Source organism: Erinaceus europaeus, chromosome 22 (assembly GCF_950295315.1).
Source record: "Erinaceus europaeus chromosome 22, mEriEur2.1, whole genome shotgun sequence".
Taxonomy (NCBI): Eukaryota; Metazoa; Chordata; class Mammalia; order Eulipotyphla; family Erinaceidae; genus Erinaceus; species Erinaceus europaeus.
In genome coordinates, this window is record NC_080183.1 from 3,745,314 (window position 1) to 3,760,305 (window position 14,992).

The window sequence follows — 14,992 nt, forward strand, 5'->3', positions numbered from 1 at the left end:
GGGCAAGAGTGGAGGGAGAGGGGGTGGGACGGAGGAGTTTCATCAGCCTGACAGTTGCGCCTGACATATGTCTGATTAGCCACGAGCAAGATGGTATTTTGGGAAGCAAATAATTTAGCGCTTAGGATGGCAAAACAAATAGATTTTAAAGTGCCGTCATTTTCCACTAGCAAATCAGTGTTGCAGTTATTCTGAGCATTACCCAAAGAGGAGCGGTGGCTTGGGTCTGGAATCCTAAGACATCGGTGCTTCCGCTGTGGGCCGGGGCCGAGGCTGGGGCTGGGGGACTCCCCGCCCAAAGTGCGGAGTTAGTCAAGAGCAAAGTCAGGCCTTACCATGTAAACTCTAAAGCTGTGACCCATCATGGCCCCATTTCTCTGGGCCTTCGTTCCTCGCTTACAGGAAGGCCTGGCTTTGAGGAGAAGGGGTAAGGACAGGAGTGCAGGACCGACAGACAGAGCTCGGCTGTGGTGCTGAGGGGCTGCGGAGAGGTTTACTGTCACCGGGCACTGGCCATTCTGAATTCTGTGTTCTGGAATCAGTGGGGGCCGCCGTCAGCTAAGGTCTAGCAATTCAACTGCTACTTTTTTCCCCTTTGTTGTTGTTATTGCTGTCGTTGTTGGATAGGACAGAGAGAAATGGAGAGAGGAGGGGAAGACAGAGAGGGGGAGAGAAAGACAGACACCTGCAGACCTGCTTCACCACCTGTGAAGCGACTCCCCCCAGCAGTTGGGGAGCCGGGGGCTCGAACCGGGATCCTTGCGTTGGTCCCCGTGCTTGGCACTAACCTGGTGCGCTACCACCTGATCACCTCAACTGCTACTTTTAAAAACTCTGCTTGCTTTCATCTCCCACAGTCTCTTTTTTAAAAATGGGCATGGGGTGTTTATTAACAAGGAAGAGAGAACCAGAGCATCACTCCGTCATCTGTGACCTCATGCTGGCAGGTTGAACACTACCCACTGGGCCGCCTCCTGGGCCATGGAAATAATCTCTTTCATTAAAACAACAACAAAACAGAGGTCTGGAGAGGGCTCAGCCAGTAGAGCACATGCCATGGGAGCATGCCTGAGGCCCTGGGTGCCAGGCCTAGCACCACAACGGAGCACCGAGCATAGTGGAACGGGGCTGTGATCTCTCTCACTTTACTCTGACTTCCTTGCTCTTTCTAGATTTAAAAAAAAAAAAAGAATTAATGAAGCAGTCGGGGGCTGGGCAGTAGCGCAAAAGGACCTGGGTTCAAGCCCCACTCCCCACCTGCAGGGGCAAGGTGGACTCCCTAAGGCAGAGAGTCTGTTGCCTCGTTGTTCTGGATCATTTTCTCTTGACTAGCCGGAGGGCTCCTGGGGGTAGAGCGCGTTTGACTCCTCGATCGCCCTCAGCTGAGCTGGGGCCTCACATGCTCACTCAGCGCCTGCTGTCTGTGCTCGTTACTGTGGGGGTGTTAAGAAGCCGAGCTCATGTCAGAGGGAGGAGCCCGCTCAGCTCAGGCATTCAAGTCCTGAGCTCCACCACTGCGCGCTCTCCCCTTTGCTTCAGCCTCCCCCATCTGCCAGTCTCTGCTGGAGGCTCCCGGAGGCCAGAGGACAGCGACGGGGACAGTGGGGCCTCTTCCACATCCGCTCGTGTCTGAGGAGGGAGCCTGGGTGCGGCCAGCAGGCAGAGGACAGGAAGTGCTCGAGGCCAGCAGGCGCCCACAGACGCTCTGAGCTGGCCGCAGCGTGGGCGGCACGGGAGGTCCTGGCACGTTCACTTGGAAGCTGCAGCCCAGGAGGGAAGGCACATGGGGCTCGCGCACAGGTGTGGCCCGCTGCCACGAGTGGGCTTGAACCCGTGACAGAGGTCTGGCTGCCTCCTCACTGCCATGCCTCAGCTGCCTCAGCCCTTCTCTTCCTTCTCCTCCTCCTCCTCCTTCTCCTCCTCCTTCTCTTCCTCCTCCTTCTCCTCCTTCTCCTCCTTCTCCTCCTTCTCCTTCTCCTCCTTCTCTTCCTTCTCCTTCTCCTCCTCCTTCTCCTCCTCCTTCTCTTCCTCCTTCTCTTCCTCCTTCTCCTCCTTCTCCTCCTCCATCTCTTCCTTCTCCTACTTTTTTTTCTCCTCCTCTTCCTTCTCCTCTTTTTCCTCCTCCTCCTCTTTCTTCTCCTAGTGACTTACAAAATTATAAGATGACAGGGGTACAATTCCACAGCATTCCCACCACCAGAGTTCTGCATCCCCATTCCCTCCCCTGGAAAATACAGTAGTCCTCCCAAGGTCACAGCTGTGGGTTGACCATTATTTCTATAACTACATCTGTTTTTTTAAATAGTTTTTACTTATTTATTATTGGATAGAGACAGAGAGACACCTGCAGCCCTGCTTTAACACTCGTGAGGCTTTCCCCCCTGCAGGTGGGGACCAGGGGCTTGAACCTGGGTCCTTGAGCACTGTAATATGAGCACTTGATCAGGTGCACCACCACCTGCTCCCTCTAACTATACTTTTCTCTCTCTCTCTCTCCCTCCCTCTCTGTCTTCCCCTCCTCTCTCCATTTCTCTCTGTCCTATCCCCAACAACGATGACATCAGTAACTGCAACAATAAAACAAGGGCAACAAAAGGAAATAAATAAATATTTTTAAGAATAATAAAATAGATCAATAAATATTTTAAAATTTCAAAAGCAAAGCTCTGAGTTGTCAGTTACCAAGTTCTGTTCAGGTGCCCAGCATCACATCTATGCGAAGGATAATTAGCCATTGTTGGGTGAATGAATAAGCTTTGTCTTCCACATCTCCAGGCTCTGAAGAGTGGTATGTTAGAGATGACATTTTTTAAAACATTTATTTATTTATCTATTTATTCCCTTTTGTTGCCTTTGTTGTTTTATTGTTGTTATTGATGTCGTTGTTGTTGGATAGGGCAGAGAGAAATGGAGAGAGGAGGGGAAGACAGAGAGGGGGAGAGAAAGACAGACACCTGCAGACCTGCTTCACCGCCTGGGAAGCGACTCCCCTGCAGGTGGGGAGCCGGGGGCTCAAACCGGGATCCTTCCACCAGTCTTGCAGTTTGCGCCACCTGCACTACCGCGGCTCCCTGAGCTGACATTTTTGAATGAGATTTTATTTCTTAAATTTGCTTTCTGAGTGGTGCTTTTGCTGTCTTTAGTGGGGGTAGTGGGAGGAGCAATGAAATCAGTGAGTTGGAAACTCCAGAACCGTGTTTCTCTCACACACGACGTTGTACCCCAGTTTGGACGGCTAAGGAAGTTTATTTTGTGCTTTTTCTGACATGTCCCTGGCAGCAAGAAATCTGCGGACAGTTCCAGAATGGTACATTTCATTCAAGTGTTTGTGTGTGTGTGTGTTGGTCTTTTTTTTTTTTTTACACTATTCATTCCCTCAGATGTGCCCATCTGTGTTTTTTAAGGGAATTGCTAGAGCGTTGCCGGCTTGGTGCTCCCATCAGAATGTCTGGTTCTTCTCAACAACGATCGGTCAGGAAAAGAAACGTTCCACAGCTCTGCACACCCAGACCGATCTTCCTGCTGGAGGGAGGGTCCTAGGGGGTGTGTGTAGTGGTGGGGGGATCTGCACCTGTTTGAAATAAACTTCTTGTGTTGTGACACCGGGCGTGATTTGCACAGTGGTGACTGGGGACTGACTGGACTGACAGCGAGCGCATCAGACTTCCACACCTGGCCCCACGCTCCCCAGCCGCACTCTGATTCCTCTCTCTCTTTCTCCCCCCACTTTTCTCTGCCTCATGTCAAACTCCCGCATATGTAGTAAATAAAGAATATAATAATAAATCTTTCTTAAGTCAGACAAAGAATAAGAATTTTGTTTGCTTCCTGGAGCATCATTCCTTCTAGAAAGATACACCTGGGGTGGAGCAGGGCCCGCAGTCCCGTCCACGGTGATCTGACTGGCCACGAGGTTTGTGGTGATTGGAGTCCAGTAGCAGACTAAGGCGGCAGGTGGCTCTGGAAGGCCTGACCAGGACTCTGTGGCCCCAAGCTCTGGCCTCTGCCGTGGGCACTCCGGCTTTCCCAGGGCCGACTGGGAGGGGCCCTGGGGGTCATTTCCCACAGGAAACAGAATTGAGAACATTCACTGCCCCGTCTGTGTCCTGGGAAGTTACTAGCTGTCTCTCACTGGAGGGCAAAGGAGGGGGCAGCTGGGACAGCTCTGTGACTGACAGGGTACCCTGCTCACGGTGTGCACCCCACCAGCAGCTCAGAGAGGGGGATCCCCCGCCCCCCACACCACCCCAGGAGCACTGGGAAAGGTCACCGTGAGCGCCGGAATCTGGGCTGTAGAACCCGGCTACTGGGCCATTCTCCGGCTTTTCTCCTGAAGCTGCCGGGAGGGGGCAGTGTGGCCCCTGTAAGGACCCTGGGATGGAGAACAGGAGGCGCCCCAGGGTGCCCCGGGAGAGCCCCGGGCTCTAACAGCCACCCCTCCGGCGGCCACACCTGAAAGAATTAGGAGCCCAGCAGAAACTCGAGTACGAGAAAGTCTTAGCACGAGAAGAGAGCCGCGGGCACCGGCCAGGCAGAGAGGGCAGACTGGCACCTGCCTTGCTCTAGACTTGCCCTCAGTCCCCTGGCCTGTGGCTCCAGGGGCACAAGCAGGGCGCCAGCCTGGCAGGCAAGCTCCCTTCCGTCCCTCAGCCTCTCTCTGAGGGGCTCCAGCAAACCCCTGGCAGTAAAAACCAACTCGTTGTTGAGATAGAAGCAACAGTCACCAATGCCAAAATCCCAGCACACTGGAGGGCCTCAGTAGATAACGCATCTTAAATGTAATATCTAGTACTACGCTATATATTATAATAATAATCTCTGGAAGCAACCATACCAGGTATGTCCTGGGCGTGACATTTGAACTGTTATCAAACAAGATTCCATCTCAGCTTCTAGGAAGAAGTATGTCAGCCTCATGGTTTCCCCAGGTACGTCCGTGTGCCAGTAACACCTGGGCTAGAAACCGCTGGCTGAAGCTTTGCCCTTGATAGAAGAGTTGGTGACTTTTGCATTCACTGGATGCTTGTGAAGTGAGCTTAGCCGAACCGGGTCGGGCTGCCCCGTTCTCCACCAGCGCCAGTTACAGGAGCACAACGGGAACCATTCGGCAACCACATGTGAAACTTCATATCCCATGGCTCCGTTAGGAAGCGTCAGAGGGGCTTGGGAGTGGGCTCCAAGGGTAGAGTGCACGCCTTGGCAGCCATGGAGCCCAGAAAGGGAGTACCGTGGGCAGCACCTGGGGCCTCCATGCTTGCTGGAGTGGAGATGTGGTCAGCCTCTCGCTCTCTCTCTTTCTCAGCATAGAGAATTTAAAAGTGTAGCTCAGTGCCGTTACTGTCTAGGCCCTTGGAGCCATAGGAAGGGAGGGAGGGAGTAAAAAGAGCCGATACAGTCCAACAACGTATCCAAAATGTCGTCATTCCAAACTAGCGTCAGCGCAGCAGTGATAGGGAGCTCTGCCCGCTGCCCTCACTGTGCTGAGTCTCTGTGGCCTGGCTCCGTTTAGTTCTGAGGCTTGTCAAGTGTGACACCCTATTCGTGTCAGGCGTCTATGGGCATAAGCGCTCTTTCATCTGGCAGTTACGTACACGGTGAAGTGACACCACAGTACGTTGGATCACCCTCTTTCTCCACAGCAAGTCACAAGGCTTTGTGCTGTGCAATGAGGCCTTGTAACTGTGAGGTGGTGCAATGCAGTAGGTGGGACTCTGGGCTCACACGGGTGGGGTCCCCAGTTCAGTCTCCAGAGTCATGAGTGCCAGAGTGATGCTCTGGCTCTCCCTCCCCCTCCATTCCTCTGTCCTTCCCTCCCTCTTGTTAATAAATAGAGAGCTTGGGAGTCGGGCGGTAGCGCAGCGGGTTAAGCGCAGGTGACGCAAAGCCCAAGGACCGGCGGGAGGATCCCGGTTTGAGCCCCCGGCTCCCCACCTGCAGGGGAGTCACTTCACAGGCGGTGAAGCAAGTCTGCAGGTGTCAAACACAAATAAATAAATAAATAAATAAATAAATAGGTCTTTGATATCTGCTGACTCAGAGCATTTACATGTGCTGGCACCAGACCACACACTGCATCCCGTCCTCATAACTCCCCGCCCCCCTGCCGAGCACTGCTCAGCTCTGGCTTATGGTGGTGCAGGGAATTGAACCTGGGACTTCAGAGCCTTAAGCATGAAAGTCTGTTCACATAACTTTATGCTATCTACCACCACGACTGTTGTTTGTTGTTTTTTTTTTCCTGATAGGACAGAGAGATATTGAGAGGGGAGAAGGAGAGAGAAAGAGAGACCCCCGCAGACCTGCTTCACCACTTGTGAAGCTTCCCTTCCCCCACCCTCCCCGCAGGTGGGGGTCATGAACCCAGGTCTGTGCATGGTAACGTGTGCGCTCAACCAGGTGCTCTGTGTCTCGGCCCCAACGCATTTGTCCTATAAGTGACTCCACGCCTCTTAACCCCTGTCCCCCAATGTGCACTCTCCTCCCCCCAGTACTGCCAGTCCACTCTGTTTCTGTGATAGAACGGGGAGAAATTGAGAAAGGAGGAGAGAGAGAGAGAGAGAGAGGCCTGCAGCACTGCTTTACCACACATGAAGCTTCCTCCCTTGCAGGTGGGGAGTGGGGTTCAAGCCCCAGTCCTGTGCATTGTAACATGTGCGCCCAACCAGGTGCGCCACCACTGGGCCCAGAGCTGCCATCTGCCTTGTGGCTGAGACTCCGTGGTGTTCAGACACCTTCTCTGTCCACCCAGCAGCAGGACAACAGTTTAGTCACTAGGTGATTGGACGCCAGAGGCGGGCGAGCTGTCAGAGGGAGGGCTGCACAGCCTCTAGAGAGTGCGGCCCACCGGCACGGTGTCTGGGCCCCCTGCCCCCCAATGCTCAGAGGGCAAGGTTGGAGGTGGGAGTTTCAACCCAACCAGTGCCCATCTGGGACTTTCCAAAAGTGCCCTCATTACCATAAACTCTGAGGCGGCTTCTAAGGGCTAGCTGTGAGTAATAGCAGACACTTTTCCACTCTGTCACCTGATGCTATAGACCCAGGGTCAGACCCCACGGTGCTCTGGGTAGTGACCCTCGGCAGTGGACATTCCAAGGCGGGGGGGGGGGCCGAACCGGGGACATTTCTCATCTTGTGTGGCAGGTGGCTTTGCATCTCTGAAGTCTGTCTGACCTCACCTCTCTGCTCACACCTCTCAGAGATGCAGCTGTCCGCCTCTGTGGCTGTCACTTCCTTTGCCCCTTTGAGAGCGGATGCCAAGGCCCTCTCTCTGCTCACCGGCTTCTGCAGGAAGGGAGACGCTGCACACTCTTCCTGCCCTCACTTAGTGAAAGTAAGGGGCATCGAAAGCTGCCGTGGAGGAGAGGAAGGGAGGGCAAGGAAAGGCCCGCCCTCACAGGAGAGAGCTCTGCACCTGTGCTCACAGCTTCAGTACAGTGATGGCTGTGGGGACTTTAATGGCCCCAGAGAGAAGTGAGGAGAAAAACAAACACAGAGTCCCCTGAAGACGCACAAGAGGTCAACTCTCACACAAAGCAGTGTGGCCTTGCTGCCTTGGTGGGTGAAGAACCCCGTCTCAAGGCCCATGGGGTCCCGCTTCCTTCCTTCCTTCCTTCCTTCCTTCCTTCCTTCCTTCCTTCATTCCTTTATTGAGATTAATGGTTTACTGTGGACAGTAAAGTACAATAGTTTGTACATGCATGACTTTCCCACATAACAACACAGCCCCCACTAGGTCCTCCTCTGCCATCCTGTTCCAGGACCTGACCCCTCCCCCCCACTCCCGAGTCTTTTCCTTTGGTGCAGGACACTAATAACTCCAGTCCAAGTTCTGCTCTGTGTTTTCCCTTCTGATCTTGTTTTTCAACTTGCCTATGAGTGAGATCATGCCATATTCATCCTTCTGTTTCTGACTTATCTCACTTCACATAGTATCTTCAAACTCCAGCCAAGATGGGGTGAAGAAGGTGAGTTCCCATTTTTAATAGCTGAGTAGTATTCCATTGTGTATATAGACCACAGCTTGCTCAGCCACTCATCTGTTGTTGGACACCTGGGTCGCTTCCAGGTTTTGGCTATTACAGATTATGCGGCTGTGATCATAGGTGTACACAGATCTTTTTGGATGGGTGTGTTGGGTTCCTTAGGATATATCCCCAGGAGAGGAATTGCAGGATCATAGGGTAGGTCCATTTCTAGCCTTCTGAGAGTCTCCAGACTGCTCTCCACAGGGTTGGACCCACTGACATTCCCACCAGCAGTGCAGGAAGGTTCCTTTGACCCCACAGCCTTTTGTTGCTGCTACCTTTTCTGATGTGTGATATTCTGACAGAAGTGAAGTGGTATCTCATTGATGTCTTTATTTTCATTTCTCTGACAGTCAGTGACTTGGAGCATTTTTTCAATGTGTTTCTCGGCCTTTGGGATCTCTTCTGTGGAGAATAGTCTGTTTATGCTGTCTTCCCATTTTTGGATGGGGTCATTTGTCTCCTTGTTGCTGAATTAAGTGAGCTCTGTATCTTCTCCCATTCTGTGAGAGGTCTCTTTGGGTAGTGGTTTCGTTTGCTGTGCAGAAGCTTTTTTACTTGATGTAGTCCCACTGGTTTGTTTTTGATTTAGTCTTCTTTATATTTGGACTCGTTTCATTGAAGGTATCTTGAAAATTTATATGGAAAAGAGTTCTGCCAATACTTTCCTCTAAGCATTTGATAGTTTCTGGTCTAATATCATGTCTGTGGGAACCCCAGGACACCCTGACTAGGGCCCCGAGTGATGGGGTGGCCAGGTAGTCTTGTGCCCTTACCCAGCTGTTACAGACCTTACATTGTCTGACAAGGTTAGCCTTGGAGTGATTGAGGGAAGTGAAAAGGTAATAGGTGAGGGGTTATCTAGGTCTAAATAAAAACTATTTGATTAGCTACTTTATAATGATCAAGTCCTTGATCCGTTTGGAGTTTACTTTTGTGTTGGTGAAATACAGTGGTTCAGTTTCATTCTTCTGCACATTTCAACCCAATTTTTCCAACACCATTTGTTGAAGAGACTCTCTTTTCCCCCATTTAATAGTCTGGGCACCTTTGTCAAAGTGTCCATAGGTGTGGGGGCTTACTTTTGGGCTCTCAATTCTAGTCCACTGGTCAGTGTGTCTATTCATGTTCCAGTACCAAGCAGTTTTGATCACAATGGGGAGCCCACTTTCTGTCAGGGTCTCTCTCTGGCCTGGGTGCTGAGGGGTAGGACGCATGCTGAAAAGTGACATTCAGGAGTTGAGGAGGCAGAAACTGGACTGTGAGGCTGCTGGAACAGAGAAGAGCAAGGAGTGTTGTGGATGCGCTAAGGACAGCAGAGTCAAGTGTAGGACATTCACTGTGGTGACTGGCTGAGGGCTGGCGGTGCATGTGTGAAATGAAGATTCCTAGAACTTTCTAGAGGCCTAGCACCAACGGCCTGAGTGGGATTGAGATTCAAACGATGACACCAGAGACCGTGCGTTCCTGGGTGATGTTGGTGATCCCACTCAGACTTAGTGGAGGGACCTCACCCTAGCAAATACTATAGAAGCAAAACTGAAAATCCACAGAGAAAACAAAATGGAATCCGCGCAGATGCTTTACTTGCAGGGAGAGAGAAACAAGGGAGAAAGCAGATGAGACAAACAGCAAATGGTAGCCCAGGCTCCAGCCATAGCAGCACGTTGAACGTAAATGGACTAAATTCTCCAGGGACAGAGATGGTCAGACCAGGTAAGAATGTCGGCACCGGGCATATTCTGCCCGCAGGAGACGCTCTCCAAATGCAAAGGCTCAGGCAGGTGGACAGGAAAAGGTGAGTCCACTCCATGGGGTCTGAGTTCGATTCCTGACTCACTATTAATTACTCTGCAAAACTAAGGTGATGCATCTCCGCTGTCATAAGCCTTGAGCTTGTTACAGCAGTGAAAAAAAAAGTCCGTTCAAGATGGGGCAAACTTACAAGGCTGATAATAAACAGAAGACCAGGGGACTCGACTCATATCAAGTAAACTGAAGTTCAAGACAGGCTGCTGGCCAGAACGCTCTGAACTCCAATTCCATCAGGACCCAGAGAGAGGGGGAAAGAAGGATATTCAGAGGTAGTACTAGGCTTGGGTGTGACTTAGAAAGGAAGAGAAGGAAACACAATGGGGGGGGGGGCAAAAAGGGCAAATTTAGATAGTTATAGGGAAGAGAGAGAGAGAGAGGCTGCCCAATAAGCTATCTCCCCAGCCCTGGAGCCTTCTTCAAAGGCCCGTAGGAAGTCATTCTCTCTCCCCCCCCCTCCACCTCTCTCTCTCCTTTTGAAATTTATTAATTTGTTTGTATGAAACAGAAAGGCCTGAATACCACTCATGCTTGGTATGAGGTGCCCAGGATGGAGCCTGGGGCCTCAGGCATACAGGGCTGGTGCTCTGGTGTTGAACGGTCTCCCACACTGTGCTTTATATAAAGGAAAGAAATGTGTTTAGGAGTTGCCAGGACTTGTGCAGAGCCCCACCCCACCCCACCCTCACACCAGGGCCGGGTCATGTCAGAGACTCCTGTGCCCTCCTGTGCCCCTTTGCTCCCCTGGTGGGCAGCCTCGCCTTCCACATGAGCATGTCTGTGTGCATGGAGGGCCCGCATGGCGGCCAGGGCTTGGGCCCTCAGGAGGTGGTGGCCTGTGGTTCTGTGTCCCTGTGCTGGCCCGCTCGCCGGAGCTCTTCATGCTGACTGTGGGAGGGCCAGGGCTTCCTCCTCTGTCCCCCACAGAGGCGCCCCGAGGCCTGGACCTGCTGCGTGACCGTGGGCAGCTTTGGGCTGGAGCCCCACAGGAAGTGCTTGGGGGGGGGGGGGCTGTGTTCTCCGCTGCTGCCGGGCGCTGCGCTGAGAGTCGCTGCTTCTCTGCTCTCTGCCCAGGCTTCGGTTTTTAGCTGGGGGTTGCTTCCCCTTTGTCTCGGGGGCAGCTTCCTTTTCCTGTTTGGTTTGAAGCTGGGCCCAAGCCTCAAGTCACTGCCTCCCTCCCGAGGTCGTCTGATCGGGGAGCAGGTGGCAGCGCGGAGTTCACCTCCTGGAGTCCCCGAGCTGAAGCCTCGGCCATGGCCACGGGGTGAGTTGGGGACCAACAAGGGGTCGAGGTGACAGCGGGAAGCTACAGTGGAGAGCCCAAGGGGCTCCAGAGTCACCCCCAGTGCCCGCGTCAGGCTAGTGGGGAGGTCGGGGACCGGGCGAGGGACCTGCTCGCGGTCCCACGGCAAACGGGTCACAGAGCCACTCGCCCCCACCTGCTGGCCTGGCCTTACTCACACCTGTGTGCCCAGGACCTGTGAGCTCCTCCCTGCTGTCTGAGGTCAGACACTCCCCGGCACGGGCTGGAGTGAAGTGTTTGTCAGGGTGTGGGATGGGAATCTGGCCTCTCTCCACAAGGCCTCTCCTTGTCCTGGGCAGGGAGGGAGCCCCAGGTCACTCTCAGGACAGAAGCTCCAGGAACTGTAACTCAGTTACATCTCCTTGAGAGACTGGGACCCCAGGTCACGTGGCCATGGCTGTCTGGCTTGAGCCCTGGGGTCTGCTCCCTGCACACGCGTCCCTGCTCGTCAAGGTGAAGTTGCCTTCCGGCACCCTCCACTGCCCCCGGCTCCGTGGGGGCCATGGGAGGCGGCGCAGCTGCAGCCTCTGGTATCTGGGGCCCTGGGGATCAGCTCTGACAGCCGTGCCGCTTGGCCTGCAGTGCCAGCCCTTCCCCTCACCAAGGACTTCCAGGGCCAGGGAGACCGCTCAGGGTCGCCTGAGGCCCTAGAGACCACAAGTTCAGCCCCTGGCACCACCTCTTCCATAAAAGTTAATTAATAAATATTTAAAAGAGAGAGAGACTCCGAACTCGAGCCCAGAAGGGACTTGAAGCCAGCGTTGCCATGAGAGAACTGGTCCCAAGATCGGAGAGCTCTTTTTTAATGTTCTAAAAGATGTGTTGTGAGGGAGGGAACCGGAGTACCGCTCTCGTGCGTGCAGTGACAGGCCGCTAGACCTGTAGCTTTTAGGTTCAGCGCTCTAACCACCGTGCCACCTCCCCGGACAGCAGTGTAGAGGTCTCCTGCACTGAGTGTGGTGAAGGGAGGTTGACAGCTGGTCTCTTGGGGACCCTGCCTCGTGAGGACAGCCAGAGGAAGGAGTGGTCTTGGCTCCGCCAGGCCTGCATGGAGACCACCAGGCAAAGGCTCCTTGTCTGGTTACCCCTCGCGCCCAGCTGCTGATAAAGGTCATGCCTCTGGGCCCTGGGGCTCTGCTCCTCCTCAGAGCCGGGGGCGGGGCTGAACTTGGCCTCAGAGCCAGACTCACGGAGCTGTGCCTCTCAGTCCCACGTCTGGTCAAGAAACAAGGTTTCAGGCTGGGTTCTCTGACGCTTCGGTTTCGTCAGCACCAGAGTTGATTTCTCACAGGGGGGCTGAGGGTGCTTCCCAGCCTTGGCTCCAGGAGCACAAGGTGAACGAGACGGGCTGTTCTTGACCCCAGAATGGGCAAGGGCCCAGCTCAGTGAGGCGCTAACATCAGGGAAGCCAGAAGGGCTGGCGGGAGTGTCGGGCTCCTTCCCTGGCACCGCCGACAGCCAGTTAAGCCCTGCTGTCGGGGAGAAAGAAACTGGATCAGCCCAGAGGACAGGCGTGTTCTGTTGAAATCATGAAGAAGAGATCTGAACAGGACAGGGTGGTGTGGTGAGGGGGACGGGGCCATACCCAGTGAGAACGTGAGGCAGACACCCCGCTAAGCGATGGCTCCCAGGCCAGAGAAAGGCAGGCTGAGGCCACAGGAGTGAGGGGAGGGGAGAGAAGGACCTGTCACTCTTGTGAGTGAGGCCCTGGGTTCGAGCCCTAGCACCAAGGACAGCACTAGGGAAGCTCCATGAATGGTGGAGGGGTGCTCTGGCGTCTCCCCTCTCTCCCCCCACAAATCTCTGAAAAGCATTGTACCTGAGGGTTGTTCCCCGTGGCATAAACAGAAAGTCAGGAGACCCCCCTCTGCCCCTGGAGGCGGAGGGATGGAGGCAGGGAGGCCGCCCCCCCCCCAGAGAGAGGCTGTGGCAGGCGGGTGGTGTCAGCTTCAGTGAGGCCAGCAGGTGGGTGGGCAGAGGAGGGCCTCTCCCTGCTTGGTCACTCTGGATGTGAATCGGAGGCTGACTGCAAGCCCTGGAGGCTCCCTGGCGGTGGCGGGGCCTGGGCGGGCCGAGCTGGGGACTCACCAGGACTGAGGGGTGCTGGCCCCTTCCTGGTGGAGCCGGTCCCTTCCTGTGCCCTCCCGCCTCTGCCTGCGGCCGTGTGATTGCTTCCCTGTGTGGTGGCTGGATTGCGCGTCACCTTGCGGTGTCAGCAGGGCGGGGGCTCATCCAGTTGCCTCACTGGTATGTCCCCAGCGAACGCCTCCAGCGGGATGGGCTAGACCCTGAGAAGAGATGCCGAGGGGCTGGGGTGCCACACCCGGGGCCTCCTGCAGCACAGTGCCACCAAGCAGCCTCCCTGGCCAAAAGATTTCGCTTTTTACTCAGAGGATGCACACACACACATGTGCAGAGAAGAGTCTGGAGCAGTGCTCCGCCATCCACGGTGCCCCCGAGTGGTGCTGCGCCCAGGTGGGCTATCTCCTGGCCCCTTCCCTCCAATTCTGACGCTCACAGTGATGGGGTTCGGTCACGGGGGGGGGGTCCTGCCAGTTGTCATGCGTGTCTGTCACTGCCAGACACTGCCACTGACCTCAGCTGTGTCCTCAAGGGACCTTGAAGCAAAGCTCCACTGCAGACAGTGCCGAGATGCTCGGGCTTTTCCCACACTCATCTCCGTGGAATGTTCCAGAGGCTACAAGTCACCTTGACGTGTCACTGTGGCGGGTGGTGAAACGGGTGCTTGCGTGGAATTCTTTGTATCTTTCGACAGAGTCTTTTCCGTCTCCAATCGGGTCAGTGGCAGCTCCACACCGGGATGGACGGCCCACAGAAACAGCCTCTGTCGGCGTCTGGACTCTCTTACCCACCGTGGTCACTGCTGGGACTGGGTGCCCACACACTCCCCCATTCCCAGCAGTCCCTCCCCTTCTTTCTTTCCTTCTCTCTCTCTTTCTTTCTTGTTCTAAATAGAGCATGAGAAACAGAGCTGATGGAAGAGAAACGGAGAAAAAGAGAGACACCTACAGCACTGCTCCACCATTGCAGGTGGGGACTAGGGGCTCGAACCTGGGTCCTTGAGCACAGGAGCATGTGCTCCTGCCAGGTGAGCCACAGCTGAGCCCTGCCGGACCCCCTCTGGGTCAGGGTTGGAATTGCCTTGTGCCCACACCTGGCACGCTGAGTACTAAGTACCAGTTTTGCTGCCCTTCCTGGCACCAAAAAGAAAAGCAATTCTCTCTCTAAGATGAGGGTGTGGGCACACAGGAGCAGCCTGTATACGTGGTGCTTAGTACTTAGTACCCAGAGGTGGGGCGGGGGTCTTGCTTGTTGTTTTGACCACTAGGTCTTTATGCTTGATCCCTCCACTCCTGCCAGGCAGTTTCCTTCTTTGAACATCAAAGAGAGAAAAAGAGACAGGGAGTGGGGAGGGACACCACAGCACCCCCACCATCATTCCTGCAGCGTCTCTGTGCAGGTGCCAGGGGCTGGAACCACCCAGACGCTCTCCCGTGGTGAAACACACACTCGCCAGAGCCACCTGCAGGCCCTGTTGGTTTGTTTTTAAATAAATGCCTCTCTGGGAGTCGGATGATAGCTCAGCGAGTTAAGTGCAGGTGGCACAAAGCGCAAGAACCGGCATAAGGATCCCGGTTCTAGCCCCCGGCTCCCCACCTGCAGGGGGGTCGCTTCACAGGCGGTGAAGCAGGTCTGCAGGTGTCTGTCTTTCTCTCCCCCTCTCTGTCTTCCCCTCCTCTCTCCATTTCTCTCTGTCCTATCCAACAACAATGGCATCAATAACAACAACAACAAAACAACAAGGACAACAAAAGGGAATAAATATATATAT

General features: G+C 54.4%; 1 protein-coding gene across 4 annotated transcripts in view; it reads left to right on the plus strand.

Annotated features, from left to right (window-relative positions):
* The window catches only part of EVL (Enah/Vasp-like), a 67,608-nt gene that overhangs the window by 24,124 nt on the left and 28,492 nt on the right, over positions 1–14,992 (plus strand). The window contains exon 1 of one of the 4 annotated variants that reach the window (XM_016186088.2): positions 10,958–11,100. The exons of the other annotated variants lie outside the window; for them this stretch is intronic. Coding sequence (XP_016041574.2) covers positions 11,090–11,100 — 11 coding nt within the window. The 5' untranslated portion in view covers positions 10,958–11,089. Of the gene's footprint in view, positions 1–10,957; positions 11,101–14,992 lie in introns of those variants that run through there. 4 annotated transcript variants of the gene reach the window in all.